The 24,105-nt window shown below is 35.1% G+C and overlaps 3 protein-coding genes and 1 pseudogene across 4 annotated transcripts; 2 read left to right on the plus strand and 2 right to left on the minus strand.

Moving 5' to 3' along the window:
- The first annotated feature begins 4,109 nt into the window (after positions 1 to 4,109).
- Positions 4,110 to 6,270, plus strand: LOC143616062 (acetyltransferase At1g77540-like). The gene is made up of 2 exons (XM_077089014.1): positions 4,110 to 4,450; positions 5,995 to 6,270. Exons 1-2 carry the CDS (start codon positions 4,172 to 4,174, stop codon positions 6,064 to 6,066), a joined length of 351 nt encoding a protein of 116 aa, XP_076945129.1. The 5' UTR covers positions 4,110 to 4,171; the 3' UTR covers positions 6,067 to 6,270.
- A 937-nt stretch (positions 6,271 to 7,207) lies between these two features.
- Positions 7,208 to 9,444, minus strand: LOC143616058 (transcription factor MYBS3-like; annotated as a pseudogene). The gene is made up of 3 exons (XR_013150596.1): positions 9,140 to 9,444; positions 7,998 to 8,206; positions 7,208 to 7,860 (listed from the first exon to the last, which is right to left on the minus strand). The product of XR_013150596.1 is annotated as a transcription factor MYBS3-like (transcript).
- A 4,626-nt stretch (positions 9,445 to 14,070) lies between these two features.
- On the minus strand, positions 14,071 to 20,189 carry LOC143616065 (E3 ubiquitin-protein ligase HOS1-like). Its single transcript, XM_077089016.1, has 10 exons — positions 20,065 to 20,189; positions 18,661 to 19,048; positions 18,435 to 18,569; positions 18,182 to 18,357; positions 17,674 to 18,063; positions 17,412 to 17,570; positions 16,095 to 16,586; positions 15,183 to 15,320; positions 14,618 to 15,108; positions 14,071 to 14,531 (listed from the first exon to the last, which is right to left on the minus strand). Exons 1-10 carry the CDS (start codon positions 20,143 to 20,145, stop codon positions 14,354 to 14,356), a joined length of 2,628 nt encoding a protein of 875 aa, XP_076945131.1. The 5' UTR covers positions 20,146 to 20,189; the 3' UTR covers positions 14,071 to 14,353.
- A 1,739-nt stretch (positions 20,190 to 21,928) lies between these two features.
- On the plus strand, positions 21,929 to 23,450 carry LOC143616066 (uncharacterized). Its single transcript, XM_077089017.1, has 3 exons — positions 21,929 to 22,528; positions 22,614 to 22,682; positions 23,188 to 23,450. The coding sequence occupies exons 1-2, from the start codon at positions 21,929 to 21,931 to the stop codon at positions 22,668 to 22,670; spliced, it is 657 nt and encodes a 218-aa protein (XP_076945132.1). The 3' UTR covers positions 22,671 to 22,682; positions 23,188 to 23,450.
- The last annotated feature ends 655 nt before the right edge of the window (positions 23,451 to 24,105 follow it).

Genomic DNA, 24,105 nt, shown 5'->3' on the forward strand with positions numbered 1-24,105 from the left:
GTTTGGAACCGATTGAAACCGTAGGGTTTGGACCGGTTTAGAGTGTTCAAGCATGAACCGGTTTGGAAACGGTGAGACCGGTTTATATAAAATCGGTTTCAAACCGGTTCCACTAACCGATTCAATTGCCCACCTTTAAGAAAGATGTTTCATTTTATAAATATTGAATTAAGAATTTGTAAAGGAAAAACATTTAGTCCAAAATATATAAACAAATAAGCAACTGAAAACAACTTTACTTACACAGGTGTGATCCCAAACCTTGCTGGAATCAAGGCCCCGCGCGCGCCATTTCTCCCCAACGGCCTCGGAATTCGCTTGATGGTCCACAAATGATCATCAATGTCGTATCGAAAGATAACATTGTCATACACACCATCTAGCGTGACAAGATGAAAGGTAAAATAAATGACCCATTCCAAGACTGTGATTTTGTGCTTATCAAAATAGGCAAACTCACGAGGTAGGAGACCTTTGTCAGGGCCGGCTATAAGGGAGGGCCGGGTGGTCGACGGACCCCGGCCCGACACTCCTATAGGCCCGGAATTTTTTTTTAAAAAAAATTATATATATATTTTTATCAAATATAGTATGTATATATAATGTTTAAACACAATTACTCAATCACTAGTTTGTTCTAGTGGCAAAGAGATGTGGTTTTCAACCAAAAGGTTATGGGTTCTAATCTCACTTGAGACATTTTAACCTTATTTTTATAAAAAAAAAAATATAGTTTTTAACACAACCAAATTATAAGACCCAAAAAATTAAGGCTTATTTAAAAACTAAATTGTTTAACACAACAAGCTACCCTTTTTATTAAGGCCCCAAAAAATTTTCGCCTTTGGCCCAAAATTTTTTAAGCGTTCTCGGAGCCGGGCCTGACCTTTGTCCACGAGAGAAAGAAATTTTGCCGTACCATCAACCAACACGTGTTTAAGGTTACAAAGTCCAATGCGCCTTAGGAACCTATAAGAAACATTTTGTATTACGATTTCATCAATATCAAAGGCAACTAGGTATCCCTCGCTACACCAAACTACAGTGCTCCAATCTTGAAATTCTGCAGCAAATGGTTGTATTGTTGAATACGAGGATGTTGTGCCACGGGAATAACGGATCAGCGGTCAATCGCATGCCAAAGAGGGTGGCATTGGCTCTCAACTCGTCAACAACTGGGTACGAAATGTTTCTGGATGCCATATCAACAGGTTAAACACTTTGAAACCGCGCTCAAACACCCGAAACACTAGTAAACTCTCTGAAACAATGATGAGGTCAATAGACATGTCTCCTTCGATTCCATCAGCGTATTCATTGAAGTTTAAAGCAAAGTTGACAATGGTGTTGTCATTATCTCTGATCGCTGTTAGCATGTTTAAAAGTCCACTTTCATCATCTTGATGGTGATTGAAATGTCAAAGCTCGTGAATACCATGTCGAGCATAGTACATGGCAAACGCAGGATTTTTAATGGCTGATCGGATAGCAGTGCAGGTTCCTTTAGCGTCGCGTAATTCGAGAAAGTGAGTCTACCAAGGATATTCCGGAGACAATCGTCTGGAAGGCGAAGAAAGTGGCAAACAGCATCCGGATTCACCTCCCCCGTGTTAAACTGGAGAAAACAATAATAAAAAAACAATCAGTTACAAAGTAAATGCAAAATGTCATAAAAGTGACTACTGTAGTGTTAAACTGGGCAGAACTCAATCAACAACTTCGAAGAAACCCTATTTCATCGCCGCAAAGAAAGAAAGTAAAGGTGAGAGAGTGAGGCTATGTTAGTGTTTGTCTTCAAACCCTAATTGCCCAACCCCAAGCCCACTCCCAAGCCCGTCTATCCACAAAATTGAACGTTGTGTTTATTAACCATTGCTAGTGATTCCCTTGCGGCCATTACCGTTGTTCAGACTTGTTGTCGTTTTTTATTTTGCTAGTAACTATTATTATTATTATTATAATAGAAACTCAAAAAATGAAACAAGTAAAGGATAATATGAATTATTTACTATCAAAATTCATAATAAATTTACGAATCATGTTTGATTTGATTTGATTTATTTAAAGTCATAGCAATTCCACTGAAATTTAATGAAGATTTAGAATACTTTTGGATTAGAAATCAACAAACTAAATAATGGTCGGTTTTAAGAAATGGTATTAGTTAATAATCATGGTTTTTTTTAAAGACCAAATATTAAAAATATAATAAATATATATCACAAACCATCTAGCTAGAAGCAAGAAGCCCGAAACATACATGAAAATGGATTGGTGGGTTGATGTTTCTTTCAAATAACACACATGGAATGCTTCTTTCATCAAACAATTTAATAAATCGTTAACCGAACCGTTAAACATCAATATTATGGACACTTGGATTACTTGCTTTCTTTTGTAGTCCCATTTCATGGTAGGCAGGCTTCTATAGAATGAGATTTAGTTTATTTATGTCGTGTGAGATCATTAAAAGTTTGGTTTTTTTTTTTGTTAAAATTATGGTTTGGCGGCTCTAATTAAAATTTTATTAGATTAGCTTTCAACAAGTTTACTGTCAAATATTTTATAATGGACGTTGGCATAGCATTTGATAGAAAATATATGTTTTTGGACAATGAACAAAAACAGGATTGTAGATGTTCTTACATACATTCTAATTGGTCCAAACGTTTAGGGCGGGCGTCTATTCATAATAGTGACTTAAATTTTTGTAAGAATTTTAAGAATTTTGACTTAAATTTCGTACTTTACATATAATATTTGTATATTATATGTAAAGTACGAAAAAAATAAAAGGTTGAAAATTACCATATAACTAAGCAGTTACTTATTTGGCTTTTGATAATGATGCCCGAGGAACTTCTAAACATGGTGTGGCTTTTTTTAATCCATTTTGACTCGTGACTTTCGTTAACATACGTAATTCGGTGTTGGATTTCTTCATTGTGGAAAACAATATAAGTGGATAGATACCGGTTGGGAATTGATTGAGGATTGATGATGGTTTCCAAGTCGTGGATAAAATCATAAAATGAATAAATGTTTCTTTTAAAGCAACAGTTGGTTGTGGCTGGTAATGTTCATGTTCATAGTCTAAAGGATAGTTAATTGGTTATAACCAGCCTTAACAATAGTAGAAAAAACGTGTTCAACATGTTGCAGCGGTCCGAATGGCGCTAAATATGGACAACAAAGTAATGTTGTTGTGGGGTCTTCAACAACGACTCGTGCTTCTAGGCAAATTATCAAGTTTGCCCACACGACATAAGGTTACGTGATAGTTCAGAGCTAGTGAATGACGATAATTCTTTGGAGTTACAAATTTTTGGCTTATCTTATGATATTATGCTTGAAGAAATAAGTATGGTTGTTGAAGACTTGAAAAACTGAATTGAAGGTGAATAAATCATATGTCAAATTAGGTCAACTACCATTTAATAGTAGGTTTCAGCCTTTCAGGAACCTTATAAACCAGCATTTGGAATTTTTGAGGCATGAATTACCCATGTTAATTATGGGCTAGCATTGAAATAAAAGAGGATGGAATTAAAGAACTTTGAAACATAAGAAGCAGCATGTGCAACCTATAAAAGTTACAAACTGTATATATACAATTTTTTTTTGAAACTTAAATATTCTGAGTTCGGGTGTAAACGAGACGAGCCAAAACAGAGGTCGACTAAGCCCGAGCTTAGCTTGTTTTAACTTACGAAAGCTCAAGCCCAGCTTGTTTCGGTTTATTCTTCGAAGGCTCAAGCTCGGCTCGTGAGCTTTTTTTCAAAGCTCGAGCTCAACTCGTTTATTATTTACCAAGTAATTTATATATGTTTTAAATAATTTTTATATATACTGATAAAAACCATTAGCTTGCTTAAGCTCGTACAGTACCTTAAATAAGCCAAAGCTTGGCACGATCTCTTTAGTAGTTTGAAGTTCAAAATATATAGGGTTAGTAGATAACTAAAAGGACTTTTGTTCAAAATATATAAAGTCTACCTGCTATGTTGATGTAATATCTATGTTTCTATATAATCTGCTATGTTGATGTAATATTTATATTTCTATATAATTAGTAGATAACTAAAAGGACTTTTGTTTTAAAAGGTAACATAAAATCAAAATATATTTTTTCCTTGCGTCTACACCACAACAAACAGAGGGAGAGAAAGAAATGGCGACGGCCAGCAGCGGCGGAGCAACGGCGGCGGCGGCGACAAAGATAATATGGAACGAGAAACAGAAAAGGTTTGAAACAGAAGACAAGAAAGCATACTTAGAGTACGAATTAATTAATAGTAATAATAATAATAATAAAGTGATGGATATAACTCACACTTTCGTTCCATCAAGCAAAAGAGGTCTTGGGTTAGCTTCACATCTCGCTGTTGCCGCCTTTAATCACGCTCAGGCTAATGCGTTGTTTGTTATACCCACTTGCTCTTACATCTCCGTAAGCTCTGGTTTATTCATTTTTTTAAATCGAAATTTAGGGTTTTTATCATGAAATTATTTTGCCTGTGTGTCAAATTACATTCTTCGATTGCTACGATCAAATGATCTTCGTTAGTATAGTTAAACCTTTTGAAGGTCTCGAGTTGCAAATGAGCCTAGCTGCCCCTGAGCTCGACTAAGTTCCACCTCGGCTCGTTTAAATTTATGATAGCGTTTCGAGCTCTTTTTCTAAAGCTCAAGCTTGGATTGGGCGTGGCTTGTTTATTCATTAATTTATGTACATTTTTTTAAAGTTATTTTTATATATTTTGAGAAAAAACTTAGACGATCCTAAGCTCGGCTCGAGCTCGTTTGTGTGAAAATAATGCATAGAAGTCCAAAAGTGGTAAAAATTAAAATTACACAAAGCTCGATAAGGCTTGACGAGCTTCCCATACAAGGCCCGAGCTCGATTATTAAACGGGCTTAATTTGAGGCTCAGTCTTGGCTTGAGCCTTGAGCCTTGAGCCTGAAAACGCTTGGCTCATTTTGAGCTTTTTATCAACCCAAGTTTGAGAAGTTGGCGAGCGGCTTGGCTCGTATGCACCCGTAAGTGATTTGTTAAGATTATTGTTAAATATTTTAGTGTAATTGGATTGACTTGTTGGCCAATGTGAATGTAAGGAGGTGTGGATTGATTGAGCTTAGGGGTGCAAATGAGTTGAGCTGCTCGTGAGCTACTCGAGATCGGCTTGTTAAAAAGCTCGTTCGAGCCGAGCTTTATCGAGCCCGAGATCAAGCCTAAAAGTAAGCTTGTTTAATAAATGAGCCCGAGCTCGAGCTTTACTTATCGAGCTAGAGCCGGCTCGCAAGCCTAAACGAGCCTGCCATTTATATAATTTTTTTTAAATATATATTAAAAAATTATTATTTAATAAATATAATGTTATGAAAAAATAAATAAAAATAACTAAATAATATATATTTGTTTATACATAAAATTATAATAGGAAAAAATATATAAAATAATTATATTTATATAAAAAAATAATTGATAAATAGTAAACTAGCCGAGCTCGAGCTTCAAAATCCATTCACGAGCTCGAGCTCTGTGTAAGTTAAACGAGCCGAGCTCGAGCCTAGTTGAGCTCGGGCTCGGCTCGTTTGCGTCCCTAATTGAGCTTATTATGATACACTGTATTAGAACTTCATTGATTCTTAGGAGGCAATGCCCCTTGGCGGGCCCTGGGCAACGCCGTTGAAGGCGTGGTCCAAGGGGTGGATGCCCTTGGCTCGAACTGTGAAATTCAACGATGGTTGCTTCACTAAAATTCATTAGAATTTTTAATTTCTGGGTTTGTCACATGTGAAATTCGTAATTAATAAGGCGCAATTTTAATTAAAATCTGGATTTTAAATTTTTAACTGTTGAAGGCAGATTCTTGAATTTGCCATTTATGGATAACAATCACAGATAAAGATTAAGATGAACCAACTGTTAATTGACAAATTGTTCTCTTTGATTGATTATTGTTTGGTTTTTGGTGTTTTGTATATATTCAGGACACATTTCTAGCCCGAAATCCAGCTTGGAAATCGGTCGTATACTCTGAAGATCTCAAATCTAGCATTTGAAGCTTACAGATCATCGGTTATCTCGGGATTGCTTGTTTAGTGTTATTAATAATAAACTTGCTTTTGATGCATGTTGAATAAGCCAATGACCATATGTTTGTAGCACATAAAAGTTATATTATACATTGCTCAAGGATATTGTGTACAATAAAGTGTATGACTGAAGGCCTTATAAGATCAATAGATAACAACTACAAGAATCTAAAGCAGCTGTTGTATACTTGTATTTGAAAAGTGAAAGCATTTGTAATCATTATATTGTAATTTTAGCTTTAAAAAATGTCCATGAAAGTTTAAATTTAGGGCAAAACTATTTCCATATTTTTACATGTTATCAGAATGTTACAAAAGATTCAGAATTATGAACTCAATAAATAAAACAAACCAAAACACATATATAAGGCTTATCGGGTAAGGGTTCATGTCCACTGTGAAAAAAGGTGTACTAATTTAGGATTAGAGTTAGATTTTTCGTTCTAAATCAGGTATAAATGATATGTTGATATTTTAAAAAAGTTGTTACCGATGTCATACAGTTATAGCATAATAACAAAAATACGCATAAAACTCTAATTTCGACACTATAAAAACCTATATTTTAAGACAGATGCATTCGAGATAAATATATGTCATAGCAATATATTTAAAGTCAAGCATTAATCACATCAGTTAGATGCTAATTAAATAAGCCAGCTATCAGTAGTCTTTTTTCGGCTTACCTGTGGCTATGGCTAATGCTTTTAGCAGATCTAGAGATTGCTTGTACTTCAACTCTTCAAGTATGACTGTCTTTTTGGTTAGTAACTCATTTACTACTCGGTCAGAGCATTCACATTGGAGTCCCTATAATTTTTTACGCCTGTGTTCAAGCTAAAGATAACTCGCTCGTTGTCTCACCTAAAGATAACTTCTGTTTTATATTTATAATCAGTAGTGTGTTCACGTCTAAATCTTTTTGAAAGCCTAAAACGAAATCACAATTTGAGACCTTTTTAACAACTAGATTCGCAATTTAGATTTCGTTCACACATGTTTTAACCTTAATACTAAATCAAGTAGATGAAAACTGTACTAATTAATATATCACAACTTACTTTATTTACTATTTACTAACATTAAAAAATAACCCACAAAACAGGCAGAAAGTTAACATCATTGTATACATAGTATTTTCTGATCTGATAAAACATTACAAACATAGCTAAATCCTATAACATAATATTAAACAAAACAAACTTAAAACCTTGTTTACCATCTAAACAGCATGAATAGGATTATGGTTCGAATCAATATTAGAACTTTGTGAGCTCGGATTACTCGCATGGAATGCAGATTGTCGGGCCAGCCCTCCAACCAGTTTCAATGAAGCCGGTGCACCGTCACCGATTGACTCTCCTAAAGTCAACTTTGACATGCCAACAAGATCATCCACATTGATCGGGCTCTTTGAATGAACCGCGGTTGGTTTAAGAACTTCGTGAGACTCGGTTTTGACCGATGTGGGTTGGTCTTGGACAGACCCTGGCCCGGGCCAGTAGGGGATTGCGACTGGTACGAGTGGAGACATGTACGCGGGAAACATAACCGGGTACATGCATTGTGGACCCTCAAAATTTGCAGGTGCGGGAGTCGGGTCAACAGAAAAGTCAACCGTGTTTGAGTTTGCAGAATCCATTGACTCACCTTCATCTTCTTCCTCTTCGAGTGTCGGTATGGTTAGCGGGTTGTTTACAGATTGAATCTGGGGTTGTGACGGGTCTCGCCATGAGGAGGCATCATATTAGTGTCTGGAGACTACATAAATTCAATAAACAAAAAAGATTAAAATATATTAATTTAAATCTTGATGTATTTAAATTCTCAAAATCATAAGCAAATCCTACGGCTCATTTTGACCCGCTAGCCCAACCCGTCAAACGAATGATACTTACATCATCAGCTACAATATCAAAAAGACTGGACCGTCTTTTTCGTCTAGAAATATTGCTTTGCCTTATGAAATACTTTTGCGCGTGACTTGCAACTTGAGTTGGTGTTCTTGTAATCACATAGTTTCTAGCAATCCCGCGCCAATCGCCTTTCCCAAGCTTTTGTAAACCTAATAAAAACATCCTATGCTCTTCCTCTGTCCATGGAACACCTGCAAACAAAAACAATATAACACATCTTTATATTAATTCATCATCAAAAGCATTAGTCATACTCATTATTGTCATCAATTGCATTTTAAATGTTTACTGGAATCAAGATCAAAAAAAAGAAAAACATATAATTGCAATAAACAAATGTGCCACAAATGTGTGCATAACTTTAAATGATTAAACATCAAACTTTATTGTAACCATATACAAGTTCATAATTATAGCCTTTATTAGTGCTATTAGAACAATGCTTACCAATGATTTAATCATCAATACACATTCTTGTGGACAAGACACCAATTAGATCACTCTAGTAGTCTAGTTCAAATATAATTAATCAACACTCATTTTTTTAAAAATTATCAAAACACAAAATTTGGATCAAAATTAGCGGTAGGCAACAAACCAAACCTTAACCAAAAACCGATAAACTAACTGAATAAACCGACCCAAAAAACGACAAACTAACCGAATAAACCGAACCGAACATTCATATTTTCATATACATGTAGATTTTATACCTCCATTTCATGTATTTCATATATTTACCTTCATTTCATATACTTTCAAGCAAAAATTTTACCCCTAATTTGGTTTTGGTTATTAACCAACAATAACCACCAGAATCGAAAACCGATAATTATACCGAAAAAATTGTACCAAAAACCGACAAACTAACCTAATAATCCGAACAGATAAACCTAAAACCAGTTAGTTAATAAGATAGATTAACCAGTGACTTCGGTTTTCGATTCGGTTATGGCTGATAACCGAAACAAACCATTCACACCCCTGATCAAAATGATCACTCCAAACTTTTGCATAATAATAATAATAATAATAATAATAATAATAATAATAATAATAATAATAATAATAATAATAATAATAATAATAATAATAATAATAATCGATATAACCAAAGTTACAACCTTTTTTCCTCTCACGTCCAGAAGACGACCCGGCAACAAAATCCTCCGACCCGTACCCGTCACCGGCGGCGTTATGATCCGGCGTATCACCCGGCGAATCAAGATCACCACCACCACCGGAAAACCCATTTAACAAATTACCGCTACCGGATCCGGAATAGTGACTCAAGTTACCATACTGGCACTCTTTCGGATCGACCCATCAGTTATCCGGACCCCAAATAGCTTCACACCTCGATTCGGACAAGTTCTTGAATTGTGTCCGTTATTACTGCAATGAGAACATCTTCGCGTCATAATAATAATTACTGGGTTTATTGTAAATTGATGAATTGGGTGTAAAGATTTGTGCTTTTGGTGTGTTTGATTGATTTGGGATTTGGGTTTTGATTGATTTTGGTGGGTGTTTGATAAAATTGGAATTGGATTTGGATTGAATGAAGAGTTTGATGAAAAGTAATAAGGAGAATAATATAAGCCAAAGAGAGATGGCTAGCTAACATGATCCATTTGGGACATAAATGATGAGTAAATACTATGAACCACAAGTGTTAGGTTTTGTTGTGTCCTTGTGGTTCTAGTGATTGGCATATGGAGTCCTTGTATGTTGTGTCAACTTTGATAGTTGGATTAGAAGTGTGCAAAGTTGGTTCGGTTTGGTTATGAGGGGTTAAACATAAACATGATCATAACTGATTGGTTGGTTAATTGTCGGTTGTGGTTTGGTTTCGGTTAAGTTTGGTTAATTGTCCTATGTTGTTTTTCTTTATTTCAACTGAAAATGGCTCGGTTACGTTGTTTCGAGCTCGATTATGAAGTTTTGAAGTTGAAGTATGTCAGTTTCCAAGTTTGGTTATGGTGTTCAAGACTATGCCATAAATAGTTGCAGCATAAATTTAAATGTTCGAAGTTGGAGTATGGAGATATAAAACATGGGAAGAGAGTGATAAAATTTGGAAAAACATAAACATACAAGGTTTAGTTCGGTCTTGGAAAAGTCGGGTATTGTAACCATAACTGAATAGTCAGTTAATCAGACTCAATGAAGCATAATCGTCGTTTTTTTTTGTTATGGTTAATTTGAGCTAATATTATTGGTTAACGGTACGATTTTCAGTTATAATTCGGGTTTTTGCTCAACCATAACTAGGATCATGTTGACATCTAGTGCAAGTAGTGGAAAGAACCTCTTGCATAAATGCAGTATAAGAATGTGTACATCATGCCTAAGTCGACCTGATACCAGGATACCCTCTTGGACCTCACGCATGTAAAAGAATCATGCATGGGGTTTGTTCGTAGTTATATGATGTTTAATATAAGATGAGGATGTATTTTCCGTGAAGGAGTGACAAAAATGATAAAAGATACATTAAATTCTATATTCAGCTGTCAAGATTCATTCTATGATTATTATAGTACAAACGTAAAATCTAGCACTAATTTGTTGACGGTGGATATGCTATGTTTCTAAATTTGACATTAGTTGGCTATGCGGGTTATGTTTCTAAAGTTGACATTATTAGTTGGCTTCACTAAAATGAGCATAGCCCGTTAGTAAGTTTAGTGGTCAAATTGGTTTCATTACAAGGCATGATAGATTAAGACATGCCTGTATGTTTATTGATCTTGTTTCTATGTGAGAAATGAGTAGTGATTAATCCCTATAAATGAAGTTGTCACAATCAAGATAGTTCAAATGTGAGTTAGGATAGAATAAAAATATAACTATTTGTTTGAAAGATTGGTACATACTAGTTAAGATTAGGTACCTAAATTTATATCCAAGACTCCAAGAACGTATGCATGCATGTTTTATGACACCAAATTAATCATTCATTATCCCCTAGATATCATCTTTCATGTGTTTTCTTATTTTTATTTATACACGTCGCGATTCATCCATCATTTTTCTTTCAGTTTATTTTACATATTTGTTTCCATCATTAAGATGTCTAGGTGATTAAAAGGTAGTTCATGAATCATTCATCTCATTGTAACTTAACTTTCGTAAAAAGAATAAAAATATGAGTAGCATTATTGTGTTTATTTTACTCGTTGGCAGTTGTTTTGTTTATCAAACAACACACTATTTACTCTAAATATATTATACCCTGAAAATCGTCACACATGCATTTCACATGATTTAAACACGTATAATTACTTGGTTAGAGAAAACGCCACTTTATCATCAAAATCCTTAGAAAAAACATATACTTTGCTTTGATTGTTAGAAAAAAAATATATATGGATTACACTTTTCTTTTTCGTTTTTTCAAAAGGTGAGCAATAAATGTCCAAATGTCACTGCCAACAAGATATTCAGATAACAAAATTAATGGATACATCAAATTGCAGGAGCACCACGTTTTATCCGTTGCTTACATAAAACATAAAAGTCAATAGCACAAAATAAATGCTTTATATATATGAACTTAATATATGGTTTTTGTATTTTTATGAGGCTTAATCGGGGCGTCCTCTAGTTTGGGACCGAGAAAGATTTGGGGTTATTCCTGAATGGTTTCAAGATTTGGTGAACTTCCCATTACACACGTCATGCAGTTTGGGAAGTTTTTGGTTATACAGTGTAATTTTTAAAAGTTGGAGAAAAATATGATGTGACGACTACATGGCATTTGCGGTCTATACACTCCATCGTAACTCAGTTAAAAGTTATACATCAAAGATTTTTTGTGTGTATGTCAAGGTGTGTGAATAAGTGTGTGATAGAGTTTCTTCTGTGTAAAGTGTAGTTTTAAAAGTAAGATTATAGTATGTTTAAATACGTTTAATTAGTTAACACAATTTATAAATTATACTATTATTTAAATTTTACTAGCTTTTAAATAGTGATGCATTCTATTTCCATTTGTATTTTATAAACGTATTTATTAAAAACCAAGTAGTAGGAAGATGCTAGAAAAATAGCATAAAACATGTCACTAAGGAGTCCATTCAAACATTCTGGAGATACCTCTGAGGTCCAGGGTTCGATCCCTGGCAATGGCGGTTTATTGTAAATAGTAGGAGACAAGCTTAAACATTCAAAAAAAAAAAAAAATGGGGTGGTGATCTATTGATAAAGGTAAAATCTTTAAACACTTGGATTTAAGAAGGGGAGATGTTGAATTCAAGTCCTATAGATAACAACGATTAAAAAGAAGTTCATTATTAAAAAAACATTGAAATACAAAACACTACAACGCCAAATATTCTACTATATATTAAGCATTTCGCACGTTTATTATCTGTAAAAACATAGTTGCTTCATTCTCTTCACAATATTTACCAGTCGGGTGTTAGTGTTGTTGAATAACTTGTTATTCTCCGCCAGCCAAACACACCGTAAAGTCTCTACTATAATTATGTGTATCACTTTCTTAATCGGTTTTGAAGTACATCAACAAGTGATCTCCCATAGGGTGAATTTATACTAATGGGTTTATTATTACTGTACTTATAATTATTTAGCTAAAGTTAAAATACCAATAATTGGTGGAAATTTTATTTATGGGAAACCGTGGTAGTTGGGATCTATTTGTTTGACATAAACACATGACATCTTATCATTTACTATCTTATCATAAAACTTTATCCAATTTTATTTCGACACTTGGCTTCCTTTTTCAGTTTTTTAATATCAAACGTCAAAAAAGAACATATATCTTTACCTTATCCTTTGCTTCTCATTTTTATGTTTCACACACATATACGCTAGGGATGCACATTATTTATCCCTTTATTATTTTGCAGATCAAGATAAAGGACACTGTATTATTTTTATTTGGGTTAAATTTTACTTATTATATATATATACACACACGCACTTGATTTTACTCTTTATATACAATCATTCATAACTTTAATAGTGATTATGAAACTTGGTAGATATAAAGATTAAATTAAAAGATCATGTTTTCTACATATAGAGTACCAAGATTATGTGTATAATAAAAAAATCAAAACAATAATTGGTGGCTCTATGTAATTAGGATAATAAAAAGAATAACGATATCCAAGAAAGCTTTAAAAGATTCCTCCATATGTCCTAGAGAAGTTGTTTAATTTTATTAATTATTATTGTTTTCTTCTATTGATTGTATAATTGTATAGTGGGTTGTTAAAAGCAAAATATCTCGAATGTTGACTCAAGCACCCAATCCCCAAAATCATAATAACCAACATTTCTTTTTCTTTTTAACCACCATTTACATCACTAACGGGTCATTGGTCTATCCGATCATTTTCATTCTTCAAGTATTGACTGTATTGAAGACCATCTTCAGAAGAAAACCCATCATATGTGAAAAAACTTCATGGCTAACAGAACCCTTATTTATCACAAGTGGGACTTGAACTGTTGAACCCAAGACTTCTCCCTTTTCAGATGAAGCCAATGTTTCACCCAAACCACTTAGACCGGTGAATCGGTGATGATTGACATCATCAACATTTCTCTTTAAGCTTATGTTTCTTTAAATATTATTTATTTATCAAATAAATTTAAACATAAATAAGGATTACTAATGTGAACTCATGCTCATCAATGTATGTAAAGCCATATAAAAATAGACAAACTTTATGCTCAAGTTTTCAACTTATTCTTATAAAAGAAATCATGCAAAATGTTTATAAACAATAAGAGATCAGTTTTGTCAATACGAACTAGCGAACGGGGCCATCACAAACCGTCAACCCCCGGGCCGCCTTTTCCTCCCTTTACCGACTGACCAACATTTAAGACCGAGCCCAGGTGACTGGTTAAACCTGTGAACCGCTGTTTCATGTATCAGTTCTTCATAACATTGGATGAGATGCTCAATAACAACAGTATCAATATCATACAATCATGTTCAACATATATATAACATATTATCCCACTAAAACTTAAAACAAACAGATTATTTGGAAAAGCAATTGCACTAAAACTCAAAAGACACCCAAATAAAAGCTCTAAATAAACCATTTGAATTATAACTTTCAAGATGTGAAACTCAAATTAACAACAAAAAGTTAAAATTTGACTTTTTATGTCTCAGCTTACCAAATAAACACAAATTGTACTCATAGGATATATCATCTTTAAACCATAAGATACAAAATTATGCCAGCAAAAAAGGCCAGCCGAAACCACACATTATCAATCGGTGAACAGGATCATTGAGCGTGTAGTAAAAGACGATTTTTAAGTCTGCAAAATCTTTAAACAGTTCATTTTCTATTTCTAAGGCGCCGGCTTCTTCTTAATCCTGTCGAGGGCGAGTTAAAAGAAGCACCACCTGTCAGTGTATCGGCGCTCGGCTGATCTTCATTATCACTTGCATCATCTGACCTCCATCTGGGCCCACCGTTCATATTTGTGCGCACAGGAAGCCTTTCATCTTTGTTGCTGAGAGAACAGATAAATCAATGATTACATTTTTGTCGATTAAAAAATCATCATGACAGTTATCGAGAAAAATAAGAAGATTATACCTCCACGTCATATCCATAAGATCAGCTGAAGCCTCCACTTCAGCATCTCTTCCGAATCTACTCGATCTGTTTGAGAACTCGTTATGGTCAACTTGAAGAGACTTATTCTTCTGAACCTTTGAAGAGCCTCGGTTAAATTCTTTTAATGGTGTAGTAGATGATGTAATAATATCGTCAAATTTAAAGTTTTTACTGATGGATTTGAGCATGTTCATTCCTCTTCCCGCATCACCAAATTTGTTCACATGTGAAACCGGAGTACTGTAATTTGTTAAACCACCAAAGTTTGATTTGGGCGGTGACGGGTTTTCAACATCCATTTGAAGAATAACAGAAGAGTTAACATAAGAAGGGGCTAAGTTGCTAGAATCAATAAGATCAGGGTTAGGGTTTGAAACACTGATGTCGATCTTTGTGGGGGATAATTCAGTCATTTGTCCACTTTTCACCTTTTCTTGTTCAACTTCTGGTAGTAATTGTATGCCTTTGTTCTACAAAAATTCAAAAGTTAACCATGCATTTGTAGGTAAAACTTATTTAATAATAGATACAGAAATTAACTTACAACTAATCCTGCTCTCCAATGCTGTGTAGCACGCATTCTGTTTATTACATCGTCATCAACAATTTTGTTAGAAATGAAGTTCTCCTCAAGGCTTTGAAGCTTCTGATCAACTTGATATGCTTCCACATATCGATAACGCTAAAACAGAAATTATATGTTAGCAAGACGTTAGAGGGGCACGAAACTGAAATAATTGAACCCAAATAAAAACCTACAATTTGGTTTTATGTTTTCTTAAAAACCGATTATTCGGTTTGGTTTCGGTTTTGCTAACAAATAACGTGGCTCAAAATTATTAGGTCCAAATGTATACTAATCAAATAACTATTAATTAACAAAACAATGTAGACCCAAATTCATTATTTTAGGCCACTTTTTCCCAAAATTTCGGTAGAACCGGAAAAACCAAAACAAAACCAAACCAAACCTTGGGTCAATTTTCCCCAAAATTAAGCCCAAATGGTAAACCAAAACCAAACTGAACCCATCATGAAAACCAAAATCATTGTGAAACCTGGAAAAAAAACGAAGGCGAACAGTTTTCAAAAGCCAAAAAACCGAATTTTTGGTTTCCGGTACAGTTTGAGCCCAAAACCTAAAAAACTGATTTTAAGTAATATTATAAAAAAAAATTAATAAATGGTGTAGCCCAAAAATTTTAGATCCAAATGTGTAATAACAAGAAAAAAACAAATGGGAAAACCAAAACCAAACCCATTGTAAAACTGAAAACCGAAATCAGACAGTTTTCAGAAAGCCAAAAAACCAAATTTACGATTTTTGTTCAGTTTGAGCAAAAACTGACCCATGCACACCCGTATACACTATACAGTGTGCAAATATTTCAGAGTCCATGTCAGCAACAAAATGGTGTTATACATAGGCTTGAAAGAGACAAAACAAAAATGATACCTGTAAATAAAACACGACCAGGAGACTTCCATTTGTAAAAGGCTCTTCCAAAGCATAATCCAAAAGACACTTATGTAAATGTTTTTCTTCATCTACATTCCATGGTAATCCAATAATTCGGTCAACTAACTTCCTTCGCATACAAAGAAGACAAATTTCCGATACAAGTATCTCCAACCAATTCACCTCGCCTTCAGAATCATTATTTAATCCGTTAACAGCATCAGACAGCTCATGTGTTGCTTTTGCTTTCTTAACTTTGGTGCAAATTGATCTTTGATACATAAACGCTTCAATCAGAAGTCCACACTCTACTCTGACCCTAACAGCAGTTACAGCCTCATTAAGTGAGACCAGCTCAGGCCCACTATCACTTCCTGACCACCTTAATACCATAAGAGCTGTATCAGGATTTTGTCTTTCTAATAGAGTTTGTGCGACTTTCGGGTGTGTTGTGGGGCCTGCGATCTCCGGGAGAAGACAACAAGCTTCCTATGAAATGACACCAGTGAAGAATTAGAATGTAAAAGTTAAACCATAAAAAAAACCGAGGCGTCAATATAACATAGCAGCATGGTCAAACTTATCGACACGCCAGCGACCACATCATCATATTGACTATGTAAACAGGTCAGAATCTTGAATGTTCGAGCATTTTGGTGAATGAAAGTAAAGTTTGGTTACCCAAAACAGAATGCAGACCAAACTTGGTTACCTTTTTGCACAATATGTCCCACTAATAATGAAAAAATATGTTTTAGTTTTACACTTTTACTTAGTAGAAAGACTATATTTTTAAATGGCAACATTAGTCGGCATTCAAAACTGAACTGTATTAACTGGTTTAGGATAGTGGAGAAAGACACAATGGTATCAGTAAACACCATTAATAAAGTCTCAAGCTTTGTTTCTCTAAAAACAGAAAATAGTAGTTTCAAATTAGCATGAAACATATCTATACATTTATCGTAGACCAAACATTATCTCAATGACCAACCACTATTAAAAAAGTCTAAAACTTTGTTTCTCTAAAGAAAAACAAAAAGTAGTAGTTTCAAATTGGCATGTAACATATCTATACATTTATAATAGCTATGAGCTTTAACAACTATTTCAATGACCAAAAAGATTCCTTCTCACTAAGCAGCAAGCATATATTAAGCTTTAGTGAAATAAATCAGAGATCTCTGTGTAACTTACATGGTAATCTATTAGAAACATATAATAAGTTACCTCATATTTGGCAATGAATAAACTACAGCTTCACAAAGAAACTAAAACGATGAAAACTATAAAGGTGAAGGAGAAGAAAATCACCTGCAAGGCCTCGTCACTGTGATCGTCAAGGAGATAGAAAGTAAACGATTCCAATATCGAATGCCGGGCTATATTAAACGTAGCAGAAAAGTCATCTACACTGAATCTCCACTTATCATCAGGTATTTTCCATAGTCGGTCAAACAGGTAATACAAGAACTGCTTTAAGTTAAGGGGGGCACATTTTAAATCCTTGTTTTGTTAAAAACAAGATAAAATGAGCAGAATAATGTAAATTGTATAATAAATAAAAAAAGGATACGATTGCTTGTTTTGCTAACACCAGATCTGAGCTTCCGTATAGAAAAAGAATGTCAATAGCCGACCTCAGGGTTTGAAAAGGATAGCTTCCTACAAGCCCTTCAAGTTTGGCTCTAGAAAGTAATAAACCTTTATCTTTCTGCAAAGAAGCAGTCTCTAGTTCATAATCTCTATCTGGCGTGTCCTCTTGTTTGTCAAGATTTGATAAAGCATCTAGAATGAACAGAATTTCGCCATCTGGAGTTGAAGTTCCAATTGGGGCCGGCCATGCACGTTTGACGGCCATTGATATTCTCTCACGAACATCAGAACACCATGATGAAAAACTATCATGCCGACTTAGGTCTTCAAGATATTGATGCCTTGTATACCATATCATCATCTCCATATGCTGGGATTCGAGTGAGAAAAAGAATATGAAATGATGGGTCGAGTGCATCATCAAGCAAAGTCCATTATCAAGCAAACTAAAAGAAATGCTGGTTTTAAAAAATTTAATAAGAACAAACCTGCTTTGTCTTTAGTATGGTCTCCTGTAGGTGGTTAATATCATGAAGTTGTGCCGAAAGGGAGCCCTTAAAAGATGATTCCAACACTTCAAGAACAGTTAATATGCAACCTAGCCTTGCTGTAAACTTGAGAAGCACATTTGACCTTTCCTTCATTTCCTTTACATTAAGATTATCTTTTAAAGAAGTCAAAGAAAATTATCATTAACTAAACAACATGCGCTAAATATATTAAAAATATATTGAAGGATACAAATAGGCTGGATCTCAGCAATAATATTTTTGAATGTTCTCTTGCACCAGTCTTTGACAACCACTTCATCCAGCAACAAAGCTACAACCGGGTCACTAGAAACAGCACTTTCATCCATACAAACATCTGTAATATCTATTGACAAACTGTTAAGAAAAAAAGAATACTTAACTAGGCCACGCCAAATTTTACAACCAAAAAGTTATCTATTTGGTGAAAAGGATACAATGGCAGATCAGGGATAACAAATTGTTCTCCATCGCAACATCAAAAAGCAAATACAGCCTTTCAACGTCAGCTGTTATTTGTTTCTCCCCATCTTTTTCTTGAACCCTGTCATCATATCTCTTTGAAATAAGACCAGCTTCAATGCACTCATAATACAGGCGAAGTGAGAGTCTGTTCCCAGTTTTCGGTATGCTAACTCTGCAAATCGGGCAAACATCACATCGCTGACTACATTCTTCACATAAAGAAGCGTGACCACACGAATTCAACACACTTTGAACACTACATCCACAGCTTCTTAAATCCCTTGTAGCCCTGCAATGCTCAACTTTAGCTTCATTACACAGATCTATCAGATCAATTGATGCTAAGTGCTCCAATGCTTCCTGAAATCAAAGGCACTGGCACCATAAACTTCCAAAACCAACATGTACATTGCTATAAAAAAAATTAACTAAAAATAGCATATCTTCATCCAGTTTAACACTTAAAGACAACTCAAATTCCAAAAGATTGACAAACACAGTATTAATTATAACAACCATGCTCAAGCTCAGCTTTCTGAGAGCTCGGGCTTGACTCGTTCCAAGCTATTTTTCTAAAATCCGAACCCGACTCATGAGTCGCTTTTTCATGCTCGCGCTCGGCTCAGGATCGGCTCGTTTACTATTAATTAATTTACATACATTTTTATAAATTTTGAGAAAAACCTTAAACGAGCCTAACCTCGGCTCGAGCTATATGCAGTACCTTAAATGAGCCAAATCTCGGCTCGTTTCAAGCTATTTTCTAAAAGCCAGGCTCAGCTCGTGAGTTGTTTTTTTCAGGATCAAGCTCGGATAGGGCTTGTCTTGTTTACTATTAATTAATTTATATACATTTGTATCTATTCTGAGAAAAACCTTAAACAAGCCTAACCTGGGCTCAAGCTCAGTGTGCACTGTGCAGTACCTTAAACGAGCCTAAATCCAGCTCGAACTCGACTCTGTAGTGTGAAATGAACACATAGAAGTCTAAAAGAGTTAAGACTAGAAGATACACAAGCCTCGTTAAAGTCGACTAGCCTAAATCCCTAAACTATCTTCCCATACAAGGCTCGAGCTCGATAAAACTAGCCTCGTCAAGCATTATCGATCCGTTCTCAAGTAGCTGGAGAGTAGCTCGGGTAAGATCGTTTGCACCACTAGACGCGAGATTGCTTACAGACTAAAAACCCTAACTCACTGAACAATTTCACACAGCTTAAATAATCCAATTTAAACCGGTTAAATCTCATCCGCGCATGCTATAAGTTATCAGTGTGCTTAGAAGGACATTCTATATATAAGTTTTATAACTAATTGAATCGATTATGGTGCAATTACAGATGTACAATTGCGCAGATTTAATAATAATAATATACCTGGAGTTTCCGGCAGCTGTAATTAGGTTGGAGTGAGAGATTAGTGGCTCCTCCGGCTGATTGTCTCCTTCCTCCGTCCATTAATAATAATAAAAATTATTATTCTCTGAGTTTTGGGGTTTTTGAATACAGAGGGAGAACCAGGGTTTTTATTACTATTGTTATTACTGTGTTGGTATATGAGAAAAAGAGTAATAATAGGTGAGCATAAAAGGCCCCTTACGAATTATTACTGCTAAAACGTGTCCAAAAGTTTGTTAATGTCGTCATTCACTTCACGATTTCAAGGTTTCAACTCACTTGAAAGCCCGAAAGAGAATTGTCAAAATGACCTTTAACGGCTAATGCTCGTTATCAGTGTTTTAAACCGATTAATTGGAAACCGAACTGAAATAAAACCTTCTAAAATGAACCGATTCGGTTCGGTTTTTTAAGTATTTGGTTTAGTTTCAAATTCAAAAATCTCAATTTAGTTAAGTCGAACTTTGAAAATGATTAATTAAGTGTTGTTGATTAAACTAATTTAATTTCAACTTTAACTCAATTTTGTTTAGCACGACCAAATCCATAATTAAGCAACGTTGTTCAATTTATATTAAAAAAAAAGTTATTCAGTTGAGGTCCGAAAACCAAATTAATTCAAGTTCAGTTGTCAGATGGGTTTTAAACTTTATGGATTCGATTGGTAATATCATTTTAAATTAATATAAATGTATTTGCGACACAAATATATAGTCCCATTTTTAATAATGACAATGAAACAAAAAAAATAGTAAGGGTAGCCATGGGTATGAATGGTTGAACATGTTTAGTCTTGAGCTTGACTTGTTTAATTTATAAGAGTATGTTTAGATTCGTTTCACATAAACTTATTCCAATAATAAACTTGTTAATGTTATATTAATATAACTAAGAAGCTTTTTTTAGAGTATGTGTTGTGGCATGTGGGTTGGAGAAACATGCTCGAAGAATTTTTAATTTTTTTTAAAGTCCACTTAACGTCACGTACGCTTGGTAAAAGTGTAGAAAGGGGGTGGTGTGGAACTTTATGTAAAATGTGGTATTAAGTTGAGGTAGCTATATCTAATTGGTTATGTATGTTAAAAAAACAGACAAATTGATACCCCACGACCATGGTTCCCCAAGTGCCAGAACGAACTAAAGCCCCTTTAAAATCCTGGTGGAATGGTGTCAGGGCTATAAAAGCTAACGATGTTGCAAGAGACCCCCCCCCCCCCCGATGGGGCCGCCAAATAGGCTAACTGGTATGGTTTATGGGGGATCAGGGAATGGTTCTACATGACATGTCACGTCACAGGTAACACCATTTGAACATCACAACGCCCCTAACCATCTGAGGAATGATGTGACCCAAACGAGGTTGTCTTTCCCTTCATTTGAAGGGTGGTTTTCCCATCCACCGGTAATTTTTTTTATAAATAAAATTGGATGAGGATAGACAATAAAAGAAATGAATCATAACATGGGCTAAAGAGTAACGTTAAATGATGGAGTAAAACTAATGTACTGCGATGATGTAGACGTGTCGAATAAGCGAAACGACGCATACCTCATGGTCCTAGAGATATGACATTAGCCCATCTCGATTTAATTCAAGTTTTTAATGAACTAATCACTCACGACTACTCTTGTAGTTTACAACGATGCCCAAGAATTAAAAGAATAATAATAATTAATAAAAGCAATAAGCCTGTAAGAATAAAATAATAATAATCCCGTCGGTCATGCGTTTTGTATACTCACCTTACCACACCCAACTCCTTTCGCGTCTTCCGTCACCTCCGTCATTCCTCTCTCTACGTTCCAGTTTAGGGTTCTTCACTAATCCATCCATCCATCCGCCATGCCGTCTAAGAACCACCACCAACCACTCCACAACTTCTCGCTTCCATTCCTAGCCTGGGGCCAACGAATCACCAACAACCACTGCCACCGCCGCCGCCACCGCAACTCCGACCTCAACAACCACCGCAATCCTAACAACTTCAAAACCGAAACCGACGAACAAAACGATGCCGTCCTAATCGATGCTGACGTGGCAACCGCAACGCCTGCTAACGGTGACATCAAGCCGTGGAATCGTAAGTTTCGTAACAACTTTAAACCGGAAAACGACGAACAAAACGACGCCGTGTTAGTTGACGGTGACGGAGGCAAAATCAGCGTGAAAGTAACCGGTGATGACGTGGCAACGGCAACGGCTGTTAACGGAGACGTGAAGCCGTGGAATCTACGGCCGAGGAGGTACGTAATCGACGCCGTTAACGGTAACGGTGTGGTTACGGAGATGAACGAGTCTGAACAGAGGAAGATGAAGAAGAAGAGGATGTTATGGATCTCGTTATCGAAGGATGAGATCGAAGAAGATATTTACGCGTTTACTGGTTCGAAACCGTCTCGAAGGCCGAAGAAGAGGAGTAAAATTGCACAGAAGCAGATTGATGTATGTGTGATGATGTTATTTCTGTTATTTGTTAGCTGATTGAGTATCTGTATGATTAAATTGTTGTTTATGTTGAATATTGCAGAATGTGTTTCCTGGATTGTACCTGGCAGGGATTTCGGCCGATTCCTATCGAGCTTAAACAGCTATCAAGGTAGTTTTTGTATGTTTATTCAGTGTTGTAGAACTTGTTAGGCTCTGGTCGGTCGATGGGATGGGAATCAGATTGAAATTTTTATATGTATTTTTTAGTTTTGATGTTTATATATATATATATATATATAAACACGCGCACACACACATGTACATTTTTATATGAAATTTTTAGTTATAGATACATACTTTTTATATGCAATTTTCAGTTATATATTACACACACACACATTTTTATATGTAATTTATAAAGGTTGACCGGAATTTACAGAGTTCGGCCGGAAATTTGCCGGAAATTATCCATTGGCCGGGGATTTGGTTCTGACTAGACCCGGATAGGGGCAATTTGGCCAGTCAGCAACTAATTTGGCCGACTGGCTAAAATTTAGTTGGTCACTGGCCGACTAGTGATTAGTCGTCAATTACTCCCGATGTTTCGAATTCTGGTTCCATTTTAGATTCACATAGCATGTTTATGAAGTCTGTTAATGTTTCATTTGTTGCAGAAGCAGAGGTTAGTGGGATTACGAAGCGGTGTAAAATCGATGGAATCACAGTTTGAGGTATGATGATGTGCTGATTATTCAGAAGTGATTGTTGATTTAGGTATAAACTTTATGTGATAGGATATGAATGTGTAGAAGGTTTAAACTAGTAGTTTATTTAATTTATGGGGTTCATATATAACAATTAAAGACTTAATTTAGTTTAGGTTACAAGTTATGCATACTTGTTTCGGTTCCTGTCACAAAGGTAGAAATTTAATTAAAACATCCAAGCAACGATCACATCGTCAGGAAGTGGCAAATTTTTAAAGTTTGTGTTTTTATTTTTTTCAGTTTGCCATTAATATGTGTGATATGTTCTAATCACTTTGCTTTCTTGGTTACACTCGGTTTTACATTTTTGATTAACTAAGAATTAATTCATTTCTCGAAGATTATATAGCAACCCCCATTCATATACATCAAGAAATTAAACATCAACATTTTCTAGTACCTGCTTTTGCTTGAAGTTTGCAGTATAAGAGTGATTTTCTTGTTCACTGCTTATTTATGCACTCTTTTGGACCATACAAGTTTAGCAATATGGTATTATGGTAATTTCCATCAAGAATGAGGCCATTTGGGTTTGGTCAAATGGGTTGGGCCTGGTGGGCCCAAAGCCATTACGAATCTAATTTGTGGTGGTTGAAGGGAGTCAGGGAGTGACAAGTACTGACAACTGACAAGTCAAATTATATGGGCCAAATAGCATTCGGCTTATTTAATTCGGCCTAAAGTCCTAAACTATGATGTTGGGCCAATTCAGTTTTTTGTAACTTTGGGCTTTTAGGTGCAAATTACAAGTCCAGAGGACCAGAATTCCATATTATGTTTTCTTCCAAAAGGATATTTTAAGTTTTTAACTAATAGTTAAAAGAC

This window comes from Bidens hawaiensis, unplaced genomic scaffold (genome assembly GCF_021521415.1).
Source record: "Bidens hawaiensis isolate Kalapana, Puna unplaced genomic scaffold, B.hawaiensis_p1.1 tig00045476_1, whole genome shotgun sequence".
NCBI classification, from domain to species: domain Eukaryota; kingdom Viridiplantae; phylum Streptophyta; class Magnoliopsida; order Asterales; family Asteraceae; genus Bidens; species Bidens hawaiensis.